General features: G+C 45.9%; 1 protein-coding gene across 1 annotated transcript in view; it reads right to left on the bottom strand.

The window, feature by feature from the left end:
* The window catches only part of LOC126484194 (uncharacterized), a 549250-nt gene that overhangs the window by 75681 nt on the left and 457287 nt on the right, over nt 1–16282 (bottom strand). Inside the window, exon 5 of the mRNA XM_050107608.1 lies at nt 9661–9827. Within this exon, the coding sequence (XP_049963565.1) occupies nt 9661–9827 (167 nt within the window). The remainder of the gene's footprint in view (nt 1–9660; nt 9828–16282) is intronic.

The raw sequence follows: 16282 nt of genomic DNA, 5'->3' as shown, positions 1-16282 counted from the left end.
GACCATGGCGCTCCTAAACTCCCAGTGTCCTTGATGTTGCCTATCTTCGCATGGATTACTAAGTTTGTATATTTTACTTATTTTTTTCATAGTTGCACACAACTTCTTCCTGTTTTCTCGATTGAACTGTGTTCAGTTTTTCAAGGTCTATCCACTGTGCCAACTTAAAGCTAAATCTGGGGGGGGGGGGGTGAGGGGGGGTGCGATGGGGAGGTTCCCTTGTGAGTAGTCCATGCGCAAGATAGGCAACATCGAGGATAGTGTGAGCTCAGGAGCGCCGTGGTCCCGTGGTTAGCGTGAGCAACTGCTGAACGAGAGGAAGTTGGGATGGCCACTGAGGCACTAGAGAACGGAAATGCGTTCCCAGGGCACTACAGCTCCCAGAAGCGTTTGCGATAAGACCCAGCTGTTCCACACTTCGGCGGCGAATGCAATTTCCTCCTTTGAAGGCGACTGCCGTTAAGCCACTGGAAGTCTCTACGTGCACTACTCGCCATTAAAATTGCTACACCACGAAGATGACGTGCTACAGACGCGAAATTTAACCGACGTGAAGAAAATGCTGTGATATGCAAATGATTAGCTTTTCAGAGCATTCTCACATGGTTGGCGCCGGTGGCGACACCTACAACGTCCTGACATGACGAAAGTTTCCAACCGATTTCTCACACAGAAACACCAGTTGACCGGCGTTGCCTGGTGAAACGTTGTTGTGATGCCTCGTGTAAGGAGGAGAAGTGCGAACCATCACGTTTCCGACTTTGACAAAAGTCGGATTGTAGCCTATCGCGATTGCGGTTTAACGTATGGCGACATTGCTGCTCGCGTCGGTCGAGATCCAATGACTGGTAGCAGAATATTGAATCGGTGGGTTCAGGAGGGTAATACGGAACGCCGTGCTGGATCCCAACGGCCTCATATCATTAGCAGTCGACAGGCATCTTATCCGTATGACTGTAACGGATCGTGCAGTTACGTCTCGATCCCTGAGTCAACAGTGGGGACGTTTGCAAGACAACAACCATCTGCACGAACAAGCCGACGATGTTTGCAGCAGCATAGACTATCAGCTCAGAGACCATGTCTGCGGTTACCCTTGACGCTGCATCACAGACAGGAGCGCCTGCGATGGTGTACTCAACAACGAACCTGGGTGCACGAATGGCATAACGTCATTTTTTCGGATGAATCCAGCTTCTGTTTACAGTATCATGATGGTCGCATCCGTGTTCGGCGACATCGCGGTGAACGCACATTGGAAGCGTGTATTTGTCATCGCCATACTGGCGTATCACCCGGCATGATGGTATGGTGTGCCGTTGGTTACACGACTCGGTCACCTCTAGTTCGCAATGACGGAACTTTGAACCGTGAACGTTACATTTCAGATGTGTGACGACCCGTGGCTCTACCCTTCATTCGATCCCTGCGAAACCCTACATTTCAGCAGGATAATGCACGACCGTATGTTGCAGGTCCTGTACTGGCCTTTCTGGATACAGTAAATGTTCGGCTACTGCGAAACAAACATGGGGCACATGCTACTGCAGTCAACTTGCGAAGAGCAGCGTAGTGTGGTTGGATATTTATGGGCCAAAGGACGTAAATGGAGCGAATTTCACTGGGACATGCGAGGCGAGCATGAGGACGACTGCAAGGATCATAGCCGTGTCTCCAGCTGATGTGCATTCTACCAAAAGGGCCGTGTACCTGAGTAATTCGCCACGCTCCGGGCTGCAACCCCGCAGAACTTCGGAGCCATCGACTGCAGCAATTTCGAACGGCCGACGTGGGCAGCTGCGAACCTTATTCCATCAGTTCAACATTTCCTACTGCGTGGTGTACGATACTGTTCATGACACACTGAAATTTCGCAGTTTATGCTCGCTGTGTGCCCAATAACCTGACAGAAAACCACAAGGGCCAGCGAATGATGACCACCTTGGATCACTTAGCGTGTTACGCCGCAGAAGGACATCACTTTCTGAAAGAAAGTGATGAGTCGTGGGCGTACCACTACACGCCTGAAACCAAGCAAGCCTCTACGGAGTGGAAAAATGTTGACTCCCTAGCACGAAAAAAAATTCTGAGCAACTCTTTCAGCTAGGAAAGTGATTGTAACAGTGTTCTGGGATATGCATGGTGTGTTTTGGTGTATTTGGCTGAACACAGGACCACTGTGAATGCTCCAGCCTCTAACTTTGGTTAAGTTGCGTCTTGTCCTGCGTGACGACGAACGCTTTGCGATAAACGCGGAAGTGAAATCAGCAGTCCGGAAGCAAACGAACTTCTATGAACAGTGATATTGAAACTGGCACCACGATGGAAGAAATGAGTTGAGAACCTTGGTGACTACGTAGAAAAATTCTTACCTATTAAAATTTTTGGTAACAAAGTTATTGCGCATTACTTTCCGATCTTCCCTAGTATAAGCCAAAACTGGAACATTTCTGGAGGCTTCCCCTGTATTCGCGTAAATAAAGATAATTTCTCGTCGGTCACTGTGGCAGTGGCTGGGTGTTCTCCCCTTCCACGTAGAGTTCCTCAAAAAGTTGGGAGTTAGTTTTAGGGGGAGGATAATTTCGGGCACATTTATTGGAGAAGCCGTCTGTAACATTCGTGATCCAGAGGGCGTCGGTGGCAGCCATTTTCTGCCACCACCTTTTCTGTCCTTATCTGGGACTGACTGTCGCTGTCCGGTGCCCGTCTTCGGAGTTTGGAGTAAGTGTTGCATATCGTTTAGCGCTGTTAACTTTCTGAACTTATGTTGCTTTATTAATTGTATTGTTTAGTGGATCATAGGCTTTTTTTATTTTTCAAAATGTTCAAATGTGTGTGAATTCCTAAGTGACCAAACTGTTGAGGTCATCGGTTCCTAGCCTTACACACTACTTAAATTAACTTATGCTAAGAACGATACACACACCCATGCCCGAGGGAGGACTCGAACCTCCGGCGGGAATGGCCGCGCAGTACGTGACACGACGCCTCAAATCGCGCGGCCACTCCGCGCGGCCGTTTACTTTTCATTTGCGAGCTGCACAGATCAGAAAAGCTTGTAGCATTTCCTAAGCAGTCTTCCACGTAGATGCGGTACCTCCCCACAGTGTTGGCGGGACATTCATGGTTAAACTGAACTTCTAGAGAGCCTGTGTTTCAGTACATTGGGTGACTTTGTGCTCGTCGAGTTGAAGCAATTTCTCAGTCAACATTACAAAACTTTATGTTTATTTCATTGCTAACTTATTCTCTATCGTTTTGATATGGCATGTGTGGAGAACTTAGGGTAAATAAATGATTTATTAAACTCAAAATTGATTTGAATCTCAGAATCAAGCTTTTGCTACAACTAGTCCTAGTTTGGCAACCCTCTAAAAACAAATATAATACCTGCATTTCCAATTTGCTTGTCTTACTGTGACAGTGTTCCATTGCAAAGCAAGTGCCAAACCGTTTTGTTTTAATACTAAATTTGAGAGTATTTTGATCTGTGGTCGTGACTTACGATTTACGAGCATTTCACAGAGTTCGCCACAAATGCGGTAGAGGCAAGTTGAAGAAAGAAAGTAAGACTGACAGCACAGATACCACTCATGTCGACCTCAATCCAGGATAATCATAAAACGAATAGTTCAACCTTACAATTTCATATCAGAGTGAAGACCTTTCCGAATGTGAAGAACACCTAACAAACAGTCTGACTTAGCTTTATTTATGTCTTAAGACATTACGACATAGACCTAATGTTTCCAAAAGAGAAGTATGTCTTTTCCACCTCTCTTATCGTCTTACATCGGCAAAAATCAGTCCACGGTTTGCTCTCTTCCCACAGTGAAATACAGGATAAGCCAAAATTGTTTGGCATCGCATTAGACGTGGTGCTGAGATACCATAAATACCTTTCCATCACAACTGAGAAGGTAGAAACAAGAGTCAACTGGGAGAGGAAGCTGACAAGTAATACATGGAGAGGAAATACATCAGTTCTTCGAGGAGCATCTCTTGCGTTGCCATACCCTGCAGCAGAATGTTGTGCACCAGCGCTCATGAGAAGAGTGGCGACATTTATCTGAAAGAAGCGATGAGAACCATTAATGGCACCGTCAAGTCTACAGCTACATGCTGGCTACCAATACTTTCGGACACTAGTCCAGTTCACTTTCGTCGAAAAGTGGCTATTTGCGACCTTTGTCAGCAAGTGTCTAAAAATGAATCACTCCCGTTTCACACAGATTTATTCTCACTGCCTGGGAAACGCCTCAAATCAACACGAACTATGAAAAGAAAGTCCAAATGTGATCGACTGGGTTCAACTGGGACGCTGAATGGAAAATTGAGTGGTAAGCCACGAAAACCAGGAACCGCGATCTTATTGACAACACAACTGTTCAAGTTCTAGGCTTTCATCATCCTAGGATGATGTGGATACAGCTAAATAGATTCAGGAATGGAGAAGGTACAGTATGTGCAAATACAGTATGCACAAGTGAGGCTTTTGCACTGTGTACATGTGACTGTGACTGATCGTAGACGAGTGTCCTAACAAAAGTTTCCCTGGATTTAGTCTTCTGATATTGTGTACTTGACCCGTTGAATGTTTACGTAGTGCAAATAGTCGCAGCTGTGTACCTTTCGGTTAAATATGTATAGCAATTTTGTTTTTGTTAAGGACATTGATGCAGAAAATAATAATAAGCACAAGGGGGAGGGCATGTACAAAATAATGTGGCTAGACGCAGAAACGAATTACCGTCTTGACAGCTGGGCGAGTCCATTCCTTCGTTCCTAAGGCGTGGCCGCCTCAGTCGTATGTCGCCTGCTGAGCTTTACCCTATTATCACTGGTGAGTAGTTCATATTTTTTGTTCGTTGGACCTATGAAGCCACTGCACTTGCGTTGCTTCACGAATTTCAGTGATAGTCTTCTCAGTGTGTGACCACGTAAGATGTGGTAAAACTATCAGCGTTTCGGCTACAGGTGCAGGCAACTTTCATCAGGGTCACCCTGATGATGGCGAGATTAGATTAGATTAGTTTTTCGTTCCATAGATCCGTGCTGAGGAGATCCTCGTGGATGTGGAACATGTCAATTTTTTTAAGCTGAAATAACAATACTAATAGTATGAGTATATACAATACATAATTTTTTTAAGCCTGTTATAGTACGCAAAACGTCGATATCACACGAAGACTTGGATATACACGTAGAAAAATCTTACTGAAATGGGCTATGCCCGTGAAAGGCTAGCCTCATATTTTGTTTCAAGAGGTTTGACAATTTCTGCACCATTATGAATGTTGCAGATACGCAGTTCCATCGCGCATTGTTCGGCTACACTGCCTACATAGGCGAATAACAACTTCAATAGTCACTGCAGTGGCCGTAGTCTAGTTATTAGGAATAAAATCGTCCTTAGTGGCGTCCTGTCTCTAGCACAGAAAAGTAGACGTTTTCTCCGTTTGTTCCAAGGTGTCTCAGGGAGGCAGGCTATGTGATACTGTTGTCGATCCGTTTGTCGGATGTGGACGTTAAGCTCGGTGTTATTGCAGAGGAGTAGGCTATGTACTGGCACTGAGTTCTATTGTGTCCCATCTCTCCATCAAACAGCACAAACCTGACATCACGCAGTACAAGCTACAGAATCGCCTACACTCAACAGAAACACTTAAGGAACAAAACGCTCACAGCAAGGGAAACTGCATTTTGCGCAGAGAAAGCAAATACCTAGGTTGGTTGGTTGTTTTGGGGAAGACCAGACAGCGAGGTCATCGGTATCATCGGATTAGGGAAGGACAGGGAAGGAAGTCGACCGTGCCCTTTGAAAGGAACCATCCCGGCATTTGCCTGGAGTGATTTAGGGAAATCACGGAAAATCTAAATCAGGATGGCCGGACGCGGGATTGAACCGTCGTCCTCCCGAATGCGGGTCCAGTGTCGAACCACTGCGCCACCTCGCTCGGTAATACCTAGATGTCTACAACTACCAAGCCATACGATTCATTCTTCGACTACTATATTTAGAAGACGAATTTGTCCTATCAGAATACTAGCTTCTGTGGAACTTGTGATTATCCGACCGCTGCCTCGTAATCACCAGCGAAGCGGCCACTGACAACAGTATAACACTGGGCACTATACAACAAAAATGACATCGTCATCCACTTAGCACAAAAGAACATTGCGAAGAAACACTATATCTGGGTGATATCCACTCCGAAGTTCCCAATTCTAATAACTGGTGCATTGAGACTGACAAGAGCACTGAATTTTAGAACCCAGCAAAAGATGTACTCACTAAAAATGGCGAGGATAAGGACTCTACGCAACCTAAAACTACACGACCCTCACAACGCACGTCCATCTTGACAGGAAGTACCCATTGTTTTGTCGGCATGTGATGGCTATAATACAGAGTGCCTCCAAATGTTTTCGCCAATGTTATGTAATAATTTTCTATTTATTTGTAATGTGAAAACGTCAGATGTTGTCTTAACTAACGTAGAATTGTTAATGGTAAAAATTGTTATGACCCCAGGTAATCACCAATGACAAAAGAGTAACAGCTATGTACAGAGCATAGTCTTTGGTCAGTGCGACGTGACGTAAGAGAGCCTGCGAGGTAATAGATATTCATTGAGAACTGAGTGATGGAAATGGCTGCGTGCGCAAGTAGCGTCCTCTGTGTGGCTGCCGTTATGTGAAGCCACTTAATGTATTCACTGGGAGGCACTGTTCCGTGGCAAGTTTGGGCAGATGAAGGAAACACTTATAACAGCAAGTAGCTGCCCCTGAATCTGCCGTGGTTAATGCAAGGGCGCTCGTCAATATTGAAGTTGTTCTAGCATTGTCGCCTACGCCTCGACGACTATAACAAACTGTAAGATCGTATAAAATCATTCACGTTGTGTAGAAACTGTGAGGCACTGCTGCTAGTAAATCTTTCGGGGTATAAGGTCTGGTCCGCGAAACTCTTCTGTTCCTAACATTTCGTCCAGAACTGTGCTGGACCTCTTCAGAGGCGTTGCTCCTCCGTTGAATCTTGCCGACTATGTACTGGTACTGAGGTTTTTGGTCTCCCATCTCTCATCATCAAGTAGCACAAACTTGACATCACGCAATACATGCTACACAGTCACCTACAGTCAACAGATACACTTAGGAAACACAACTTGGGCTAAACGTTAGGAACAGAAGAATTTCATGGACCACGATCTTATACCCCAAAAGGTTTACCGGCAGCAATGTCATATGGTCGAGAAAGCCTTCATTCTATCGTCATGTGGGGCATTGCCTAGTGATATGATTTTGATCATTTTTCAAATAATAAGTGAGACAATAGCGCTTTCCTGTTATATTCCTTAACCTAAGTCGCCGTAACCTAGGCAGGTTCCAAACGTTTCCTGTGTGTGTGCTAATCCGAGTGTCGTGTGTGAAAGAATAGAACTGAATAAGTAAATTAAAAGCCTGTCAGTTTGCTTTGCTACTTAAAAATTAATTAAATGTAGTTATTAGACACGCATCATATAGCTAACTGCTTGTCTTGCATAGCAATCAGAGGCACTGTTCACTGTGAGTGTGAGAAGGTTAAATAGCAATTATACGCAATATTTCTGAACATCATTATCCTTGAGTGTATTGGCTTGGTTCAAAGTTCATTGTCAGCAATGTGTTGCAATTCTCGTAACCAAGCACACGATTAGTTTCCATTCAACTTTACTTTCAAAACTGATAAGAAATCGTATTACAAACTATTTCATTAAATTTCAATTAATTTGTGCATTCTCAAAAACTGCTAGTATCGAGTAATCAGTAGCGTGAGATTACGCAAGTTTCGTCGTTACAATAGTGAGCTTCAGTTCCACTAAATTCAGTGTCGTGTATTTCAAAGCACCTTCCAAGTTATTTCGTTTAACTGCATTATATTATCCGAAGATATTTATGCAATATTCATTCTTATTTTTGGCTTGTAGTTTTAACCACTTGTATGAACGCCTTCTGCTGCATCGTGATTATTTCAGTATTAGTTCAAACATCTACTTTTCAGGTCATTACTAATTTAGCGAACAGTAATTGAGCTACCGGGCTGGCAACCGTAATTATTAATAATCTTAAACTGTTTCAGTTGTTATTGTCCGCTCCCGGTAACTGAGCGGTCAGCGCGACAGAATGTCAATCCGAAGGGCTCGGGTTCGATTCCCGGCTGGGTCGGAGATTTTCTCTGCTTAGGTACTGGGTGTTGTTGTTCTAATCATCATCATTTCATCCCCATCGACGCGCAAGTCGCCGAGGTGGCGTCAAATCGAAAGACTTGCACCCGGGGAACGGTCTACCCGACGGGAGGGCCTAGTAACACGACATTTACATTTTTACTTGAGTTATTGTGGCCTACTCGATTCTTGTGGTACCCCGTTTCTTTTAGTAGATCCACATCTACATCTACATACTCCGCAATCCACCATACGGTGCTTGGCGGAAGGTACCTCGTACCACAACTAGCATTTTCTCTCCCTGTTCCACTCCCAAACAGAACGAGGGAAAAAATAACTGCCTATATGGCTCTGTACGATCCCTAATCTCTCTTATCTTATCTTTGTGGTCTTTCCGTGAAATGTAAGTGGGCGGCAGTAAACTTGTACTGCAGTCAGCCTCAAATGCTGGTTCTCTGAATTTCCTCAGTAGCGATTCACGGAAAGAACGCCTCCTTTCCCCTAGAGACTCCCACCCGAGTTCCTGAAGCATTTCCGTAATACTCGCGTGATGATCAAACCTACCAGTAACAAATCTAGCAGTCCGCCTCTGAATTGCTTCTATATCCTGTCTCAATCCGACCTGACAGGGATCCCAAACGCTCGAGCAGTACTCAAGAATAGGTCGTATTAGTGTTTTATAAGCGGTCTCCTTTACAGATGAACCACAGTTCTACCAATGAACCGAAGACGACTATCCGCCTTCCCCACAGCTGCCATTACATGCTTGTCCCACTTCATGTCGCTCTGCAATGTTACGCCCAAATATTTAATCGACGTGACTTCGTCAAGCGCTACACTACTAATGGAGTATTCAAACATTACGGGATTCTTTTTCCTGTTCATCTGCATTAATTTACATTTATCTATATTTAGAGTTAGCTGCCGTTCTTTACACCAATCACAAATCCTGTCCAAGTCCTCTTGTATCCTCCTACAGTCACTCAACGACGACACCTTCCCGTACACCACAGCATCATCAGTAAATAGCCGCACATTGTTATCCACCCTATCCAAAAGATCATTTATGTAGATAGAAAACAACAGCGGACCTACCACATGTCCCTGGGGCACTCCAGATGATACCCTCACCTCCGATGAACACTCACCATCGAGGACAAAGTACTTCTATTATCTGTGAGCGACTGTACTAATTATTAACTAAGACTACGTAAAGTATAATAGCAGCATAGTAGTAGGAGAGGAATAATTTATTGTTCAGAACAGCTCGTTGTACACATCTTCTCTCTAATCGGTAACATATTTCTTCGCAAACGGGGACCTTATTCAAATTTTTATCATTTTTGTTGATCATGCCCGAAACATTGTCCGGATTAGTGGGGGGGGGGGGGGGGGGGGCGGGAGGCGGGACATCACAGGCCGTGTTCAATGTTCAGGGAGAGGAGACACGTACCTTTTTTCCTGCCGGCGCAGCAGGCGACCTTGTCCCACGGCGCGCAGAAGAAGCGCCGCAGTCGTCCGCCGGCGGGGGCGGCGCTGGCGTCGGTGGTGGTCCTTGGCGGCTGCAGGCTGGCCTTCTGGGGGCCGCCGATCACCGACGCCGGCTGGCCCGCCGCCGGCCTGCAACACGGACACCGCCTGTGTCACCAGGCTCCTGCCTTTCCCCACGTCATTCCTTTCCGACATCCACAGTGCACGACCATGAAGGAAAGCAAACAGCGAAACTGTAGTTTGTAAGTAGGAACAATACACTATTAAATTTGCGCGTTGTTTGGGAGCGCACAGATGTGAAATTAGGTACACAGTCAGCAACAATGGCTCTTATGCGCTGGACATTAATTAGAAATGAGCTTCGATGGCATATTTACATTTACGTGTACCTACATATTCCGCAAGCCAATGTATGGTACAGTTCGGAGGGTACCTCGTACCACTACTAGTTATGGCTTTTCCTGATCCACTTGCAAAAATAACGAGAAAAAGATGATTTTCTACAGGGTGGTCCATTGATGGTGACCGGGCCAAATATCTCACGAAATAAGCGTCAAACGGAAAAACTACAAAGAACGAAACTTGTCTAGCTTGAAGGGGGCAACCAGATGGCGCTATGGTTGGCACGCTAGATGGCGCTGCCATACGTCAAACGGATATCAACTGCGTTTTTGAAAATACGAACCCCCATTTTTAATACATATTCGTGTAGTACGTAAAGAAATATGAATGTTTATTTGGATCACTTTTTTCGCTTTGTGATAGATGGCGCTGTAATAGTCACAAACATATGGCTCACAATTTTAGACGAACAGTTGGTAACAGATAGGTTTTTTATATTAAAATACAGAACGTAGGTTTGTTTGAACATTTTATTTCGGTTGTTCCAATGTGGTACATGTACCTTTGTGAACTTATCATTTCTGAGAACACATGCTGTTACAGCGTGATTACCTGTGAATACCACATTAACGCAATAAATGCTCAAAATGATGTCCGTTAACCTCAATGCATTTGGCAATACGTGTAACGACATTCCTCTCAACAGCGAGTAGTTCGCCTTCCGTAATGTTCACACGTGCACTGACAATGCGCTGACGCATGTTGTCAGGCGTTGTCGGTGGACCACGATAGCAAGTATCCTTCAACTTTCCCCACAGAAAGAAAGCCGACGACGTCAGATCCAGTGAACGTGCGGGCCATGGTATGGTGCTTCGACGACCAATCCACCTGTCATGAAACATGCTATTCAATACCGCTTCAACCGCATGCAAGCTATGTGCCGGACATCCATCATGTTGGAAATACATCGCCATTCTGTCATGCAGTGAAACATCTTGTAGTAACATCGGTAGAACATTACGTAGGAAATCAGCATACATTGCACTATTTAGATTGCCATCGATAAAATGGGGGCCAATTATCCTTCCTCCCATAATGCCGCACCATACATTAACCTGCCAAGGTCGCTGATGCTCCACTTGTCACAGCCATCGTCGATTTTTCCGTTGCCCAATAGAGCGTATTACGCCGGTTTACGTTACCGCTATTGGTGAATGACGTTTCGTCGCTAAATAGAACGCGTGCAAAAAATCTGTCATCGTCTTGTAATTTCTCTTGTGCCCAGTCGCAGAACTGTACACGACGTTCAAAGTTGTCGCCATGCAATTCCTGGTGCATAGAAATATGCTACGGGTGCAATCGATGTTGATGTAGCATTCTCAACACCGACGTTTTTTAGATTCCCGATTCTCGCGCAATTTGTCTGCTACTGATGTGCGGATTAGCCGCGACAGCAGCTAAAACACCTACTTAGGCATCATCATTTCCTGCAGGTCGTGGTTGACGTTTCACACGTGGCTGAACACTTCCTGTTTCCTTAAATAACGTAACCATCCGGCGAACGGTCCGGACACTTGGATGATGTCGTCCAGGATACCGAGCAGCATACATAGCACACGCCTGTTGGGCATTTTGATCACAATAGCCATTCATCTACACGATGTCGACCTTTCCCGCAATTGGTAAACGGTCCATTTTAACACGGTAGTGTTTCACGAAGCAAATACCGTCCGCACTGGCGGAATGTTACGTGATATCACGTACTTATACGTTTGTGACTATTACAGCGCCATCTATCACAAAGCGAAAAAAGTGGTCCAACTAAAATATTCATATTTCTTTACGTACTACACGAATGTGTAATAAAAATGGGAGTTCCTATTTAAAAAAACGCAGTTGATATCCGTTTGATCTATGGTAGCGACGTCTAGCAGGCCAACCATAACGCCATCTTGTCTCCCCCTTCAAGTTTCGTTCTTTGTAGTTTTTTCGTTTGATGCTTATTTCGTGAGATATTTGGCCCGGTCGCTATCAATGGACCACCCTGTATATGCCTCTGCACAAGCCCTTCTTTCTCTTATATTTTATCTTCGTGATCCTTGTGCGAAATGTCATCTGTGTGGAAGGAATGAACGCTTGTTAGGAAAAAAGTAAGACTGATCCTCAGCAACATTGTCATGCAGTTACGAGCGCGCGCAGCCAGTGGTCTGTATTGCTGGAACGCAACCGCCCGTGGGACAGAGCATTTCGCGTGCTAAATGCCGTGACCAGCGCAGCGCGCTGGCCGCCGTATCAGTGGCGCATTACCGCAGATTCCTATCACTCAGCGTGGGATGAAAAAGCTGGCCGCTGGACGAAGGCCTCCGAGGCCACAGCTGCACTCGGCTCGTTAATCACGCGAATGCCTTCCGGTCGCCAACAACGGCGAGCCTAGGGGCGAGCGAGCTGCGCTTAACCACAAGCCACGTAGGCGTGGCTAATGCGCGACTTCACCGATAGCTGTCGATACACGCTCCCAATTACTAAGATTAATAGAACGTCGTGATAGTAACATGTCGGACGCAGTGCGGCGTTCATCGTGACGCTCTCTGTCGCTCCTCCTGTAACTGCGGAGGATTTAAAAAGTCCTGTGGTGTATTTCTAATACAGCAAGCTCACGATTATTCAGGTGCGCATTATCCGACTGGAGAACTGTCTCGGCATAGTTGTGAGAATTTTGAAAAAAAAAAAAAAAAAAGACATAAACGCCTGAGGTGTGCTGTAGTCTTCACTCGCAACACTGCTTTGATGCAGCTTTCCACACTAGTTATTTCCGAACAAGCCTCTTCATCTTGTGGCGTTTATGTTGCACTTCGAACCTTGTTTTATTGTTGTTGTTGTTGTGGTCTTCAGTCCTGAGACTGGTTTGATGCAGCTCTCCATGCTACCCTATCCTGTGCAAGTTTCTTCATCTCCCAGTGCCTACTGCAACCTACATCCTTCTGAATCTGCTTAGTATATTCATCTCTTGGTCTCCCTCTACGACTTTTACCCTCCACGCTGCCCTCCAATGCTAAATTTGTGATCCCTTGATGCCTCAGAACATGTCCTACCAACCGATCCCTTCTTCTAGTCAAGTTGTGCCACAAACTCCTCTTCTCCCCAATTCTATTCAATACCTCTTCACTAGTTATGTGATCTACCCATCTAATATTCAGCATTCTTCTGTAGGACCACATTTCGAAAGCTTCTATTCTCTTTCTGTCCAAACTATTTATCGTCCATCTTTCACTATCGTACATGGCTACACTCCATACGAATACTTTCAGACACGACTTCCTGACACTTAAATCTATACTCGCTGTTTTATTACATCATGTCTAAAATATGTAAGCGTTTAATATTTGCGCTGCTGTCACTGAGAACAAGCAGGAACTACGGAGTATCCACTCCACGTGTAACAGGTGGCCACAGAGCGTGGCTGCTGGAGCGTCGACAGAGAGCAGTGACTGAAGTTTCTCATACTGAGCAGATGGAAGGAGCGATCTAAAAGGTGGTCGGAAATTCCCGTTACAAATTTCTAGGACATGTATAGGGTAGTGAGTACATAACATTCTGAATAGGAACCCATGTCCGGAAACGTATCGTTTCCGTTCTACGACAGTTTCAATGCAGATGATTATCTCATCCACACCCACGTGAGGAATGTAGTTAGGCGTGACCCAGTACAATCCATTTGAAAAGAATACTGACTCGTTCCGTTATTACTTACGCATTTGCATTACAACTTACACCTTATGGTTTACATTAGTCGACAACAACAAGAACCCAGCATCTACGGCACCATCCCCAACGTACCGATGCATTGCAACAGCGGCTCGGTGTGGCGACCACCAACGTTGTTACACACATTGTACTTCCGAAGCATGTTCTGGTACACTCTCTCCACCCCACCTGGTGTCTCTTCGATGTCTTGTGCAGCGGCCAGAACTCGTGCCGGCAGATCTTTCTCTGTCTCTACAGGTGTCTCATGAATTAGGCTCTTCATACGACCCCACAAAAAGTAGTCCATAGGGGTTAAATCCGGCTATCGTGGCGGCCACGCGGTTGGACCACCACACCTATCCATCTTTCACCATACCATCTGTTGAGATGTTTCCGGACAGCCAGTGAAAAGTGAGGTGGTGCTCCATCAGTCTGAAACCACATTTCCTGACGGACATTCGATGGCACAGCTTCCAAGAACGGATCCAGTACGTGTCGTAGGGAGAATAAGTATGCGGGACCCGTGAGCTTGGATGGAAGGAGGTATGGTCCAGTCATATGACCGTCCAGAATACCTGCCCACACGTTAATTCCAAACCTGTCTTGAAATCCCTGAACATGCGTGGCATGAGGGTTTTCGTCCTGAACCTACATTCATCTGTGAAGTGAACTCGACGTGGAAACAGGGGCGCGTCGATGCAACGGAGCAGGATCCATGTGGAGAAGGCGACGCGTTGTGGAAAGTCTGCTGGACCCATAGCGTTTACCCGTTGTAAGTAGTACGGATGTAATTGTTGCTCATGCAGGACGTCCAAGACGGTACTGTGACTAACAGCCATTGCACGCGCAATTGTTCGCGAGCTCTTTGACGGGCCATCTTCAATGCGACGCAGTCCACCTCCTTCAAATTCGGGAGAGCGGCGTCGCCGTGGAGCACCACAGTCCTACCTCCTCACGGTGAAGGTACCCGTTTCTCGTAGCCGTTGTGTAACTTGGGCAAACAGTTTGTGCGATGGAGTGTGACGGTGTGGAAAACGGTCGTGATACAGCCGTCTAATAGCTCCTCCTTACCTCCAGCTTCGCCATAAACAAGGAGCATGTCTGTGTTCCGCAAACGTGTACTGCACCATGTTTCCTCTATCGGTGATGCACAGGTATTGACTCGGTCTTATAACAAAGCAGACAATAAGTGACATCTGGGGATCGTTTGACGAAGTACACGTCATCGTGTCTACCCTGTTCCATACCAGGACAGGGAACTCTGAGACGTTTCTCTTGCTCTAAGCAGACGTTGACGACGTACACATCTGAATTGAAACTGTGTAGAAAATGTTCAAATGTGTGTGAAATCTTATGGGACTTAACTGCTAAGGTCATCAGTCCCTAAGCTTACACACTACTTAACCTAAATTATCCTAAGGACAAACAGACACACCCATGCCCAAGGGAGGACTCGAACCTCCACCGGGACCAGCCGAAACTGTCGTAGAACGGAAACGATACGATTCCGGACATGAGTTCCTGTTCAAAATGTTCTGTACTCACTATCCTCTGCATGTCCTAGAAGTTTTTAACGGGAATTGCTGACCACATTAACATTAAAAAACTTTTCACGGCCAAGATCGCGTTAATTAATACGAGCGACGTTCAATAAATGACGCAACACATTATTTTCTGAAAGCACGGTCATTTCCTTCAGGATTCCAGTACACTATATTATTTCCCACTCGTTTGGCTACAAAACCCTATTCTTGAAGATAATCTTCGTTTAGTGCGACGGGTTTATACCACCTTACCGGGAGAGCCTGTACGCGCGCATGGCACCATTCTACTGGTCGACGTTGGAGCCAATGTCTTGCTGCATCAATAACCTCCTGCTCATCCTCGTATTTTGTCCCGTGGAGCGCATCCTTCATTGGACAAACAGATGGAAGTCGGAAGGTCCACCGGCTGCTGTGGCCGAGCGGTTCTAGGTGCTTCATTCGGGAACCGCGCTGCTGCAACGGTCGCAGGTTCGAATCCTGCCTCGGGCATGGATGTGTGTGATGTAGTTAGGTTTAGGTAGTTCTAAGTATAGGACACTGATGGCCTCAGATGTTAAGTCCCATATGCTTAGAGCCATTTGAACCATTTTTTCGGAAGGTCCGAGATCCGGGCTGTAGGGTAGAAAAGGAAGAACAGTCCAATGAAGGTGTGTGAACACCTCCCAGGTCCGCAGATTTGTGCGAGGCCTTGCGTTGTAATAGAAAATGAGGATTTCGTTTCCTCAATTCCCTGAGGCTAGCACAGTAGCTTCAAAATTGATCATTGCACCATGAGGCAGGGCATCAGACGGGATAGCCCCTTCGGAGTCCCAGGAGACCGCCGCCATTACTTTCCCGGCTGAGGGTACGGCTTTGAACGTTTTCTTCGGTGACGTGGTGTGGCGCCACTGCATAGATTGCCATTCTGTTGCCGGTTCGAAGTGGTGATCCCATGTTTCATCACCTGTGCAGGTG

Source organism: Schistocerca serialis, chromosome 6 (assembly GCF_023864345.2).
Source record: "Schistocerca serialis cubense isolate TAMUIC-IGC-003099 chromosome 6, iqSchSeri2.2, whole genome shotgun sequence".
Taxonomy (NCBI): domain Eukaryota; kingdom Metazoa; phylum Arthropoda; class Insecta; order Orthoptera; family Acrididae; genus Schistocerca; species Schistocerca serialis.
The sequence above is the reverse complement of the archived record's forward strand: the minus strand, read 5'-3'. Positions and strand labels throughout refer to the sequence as shown.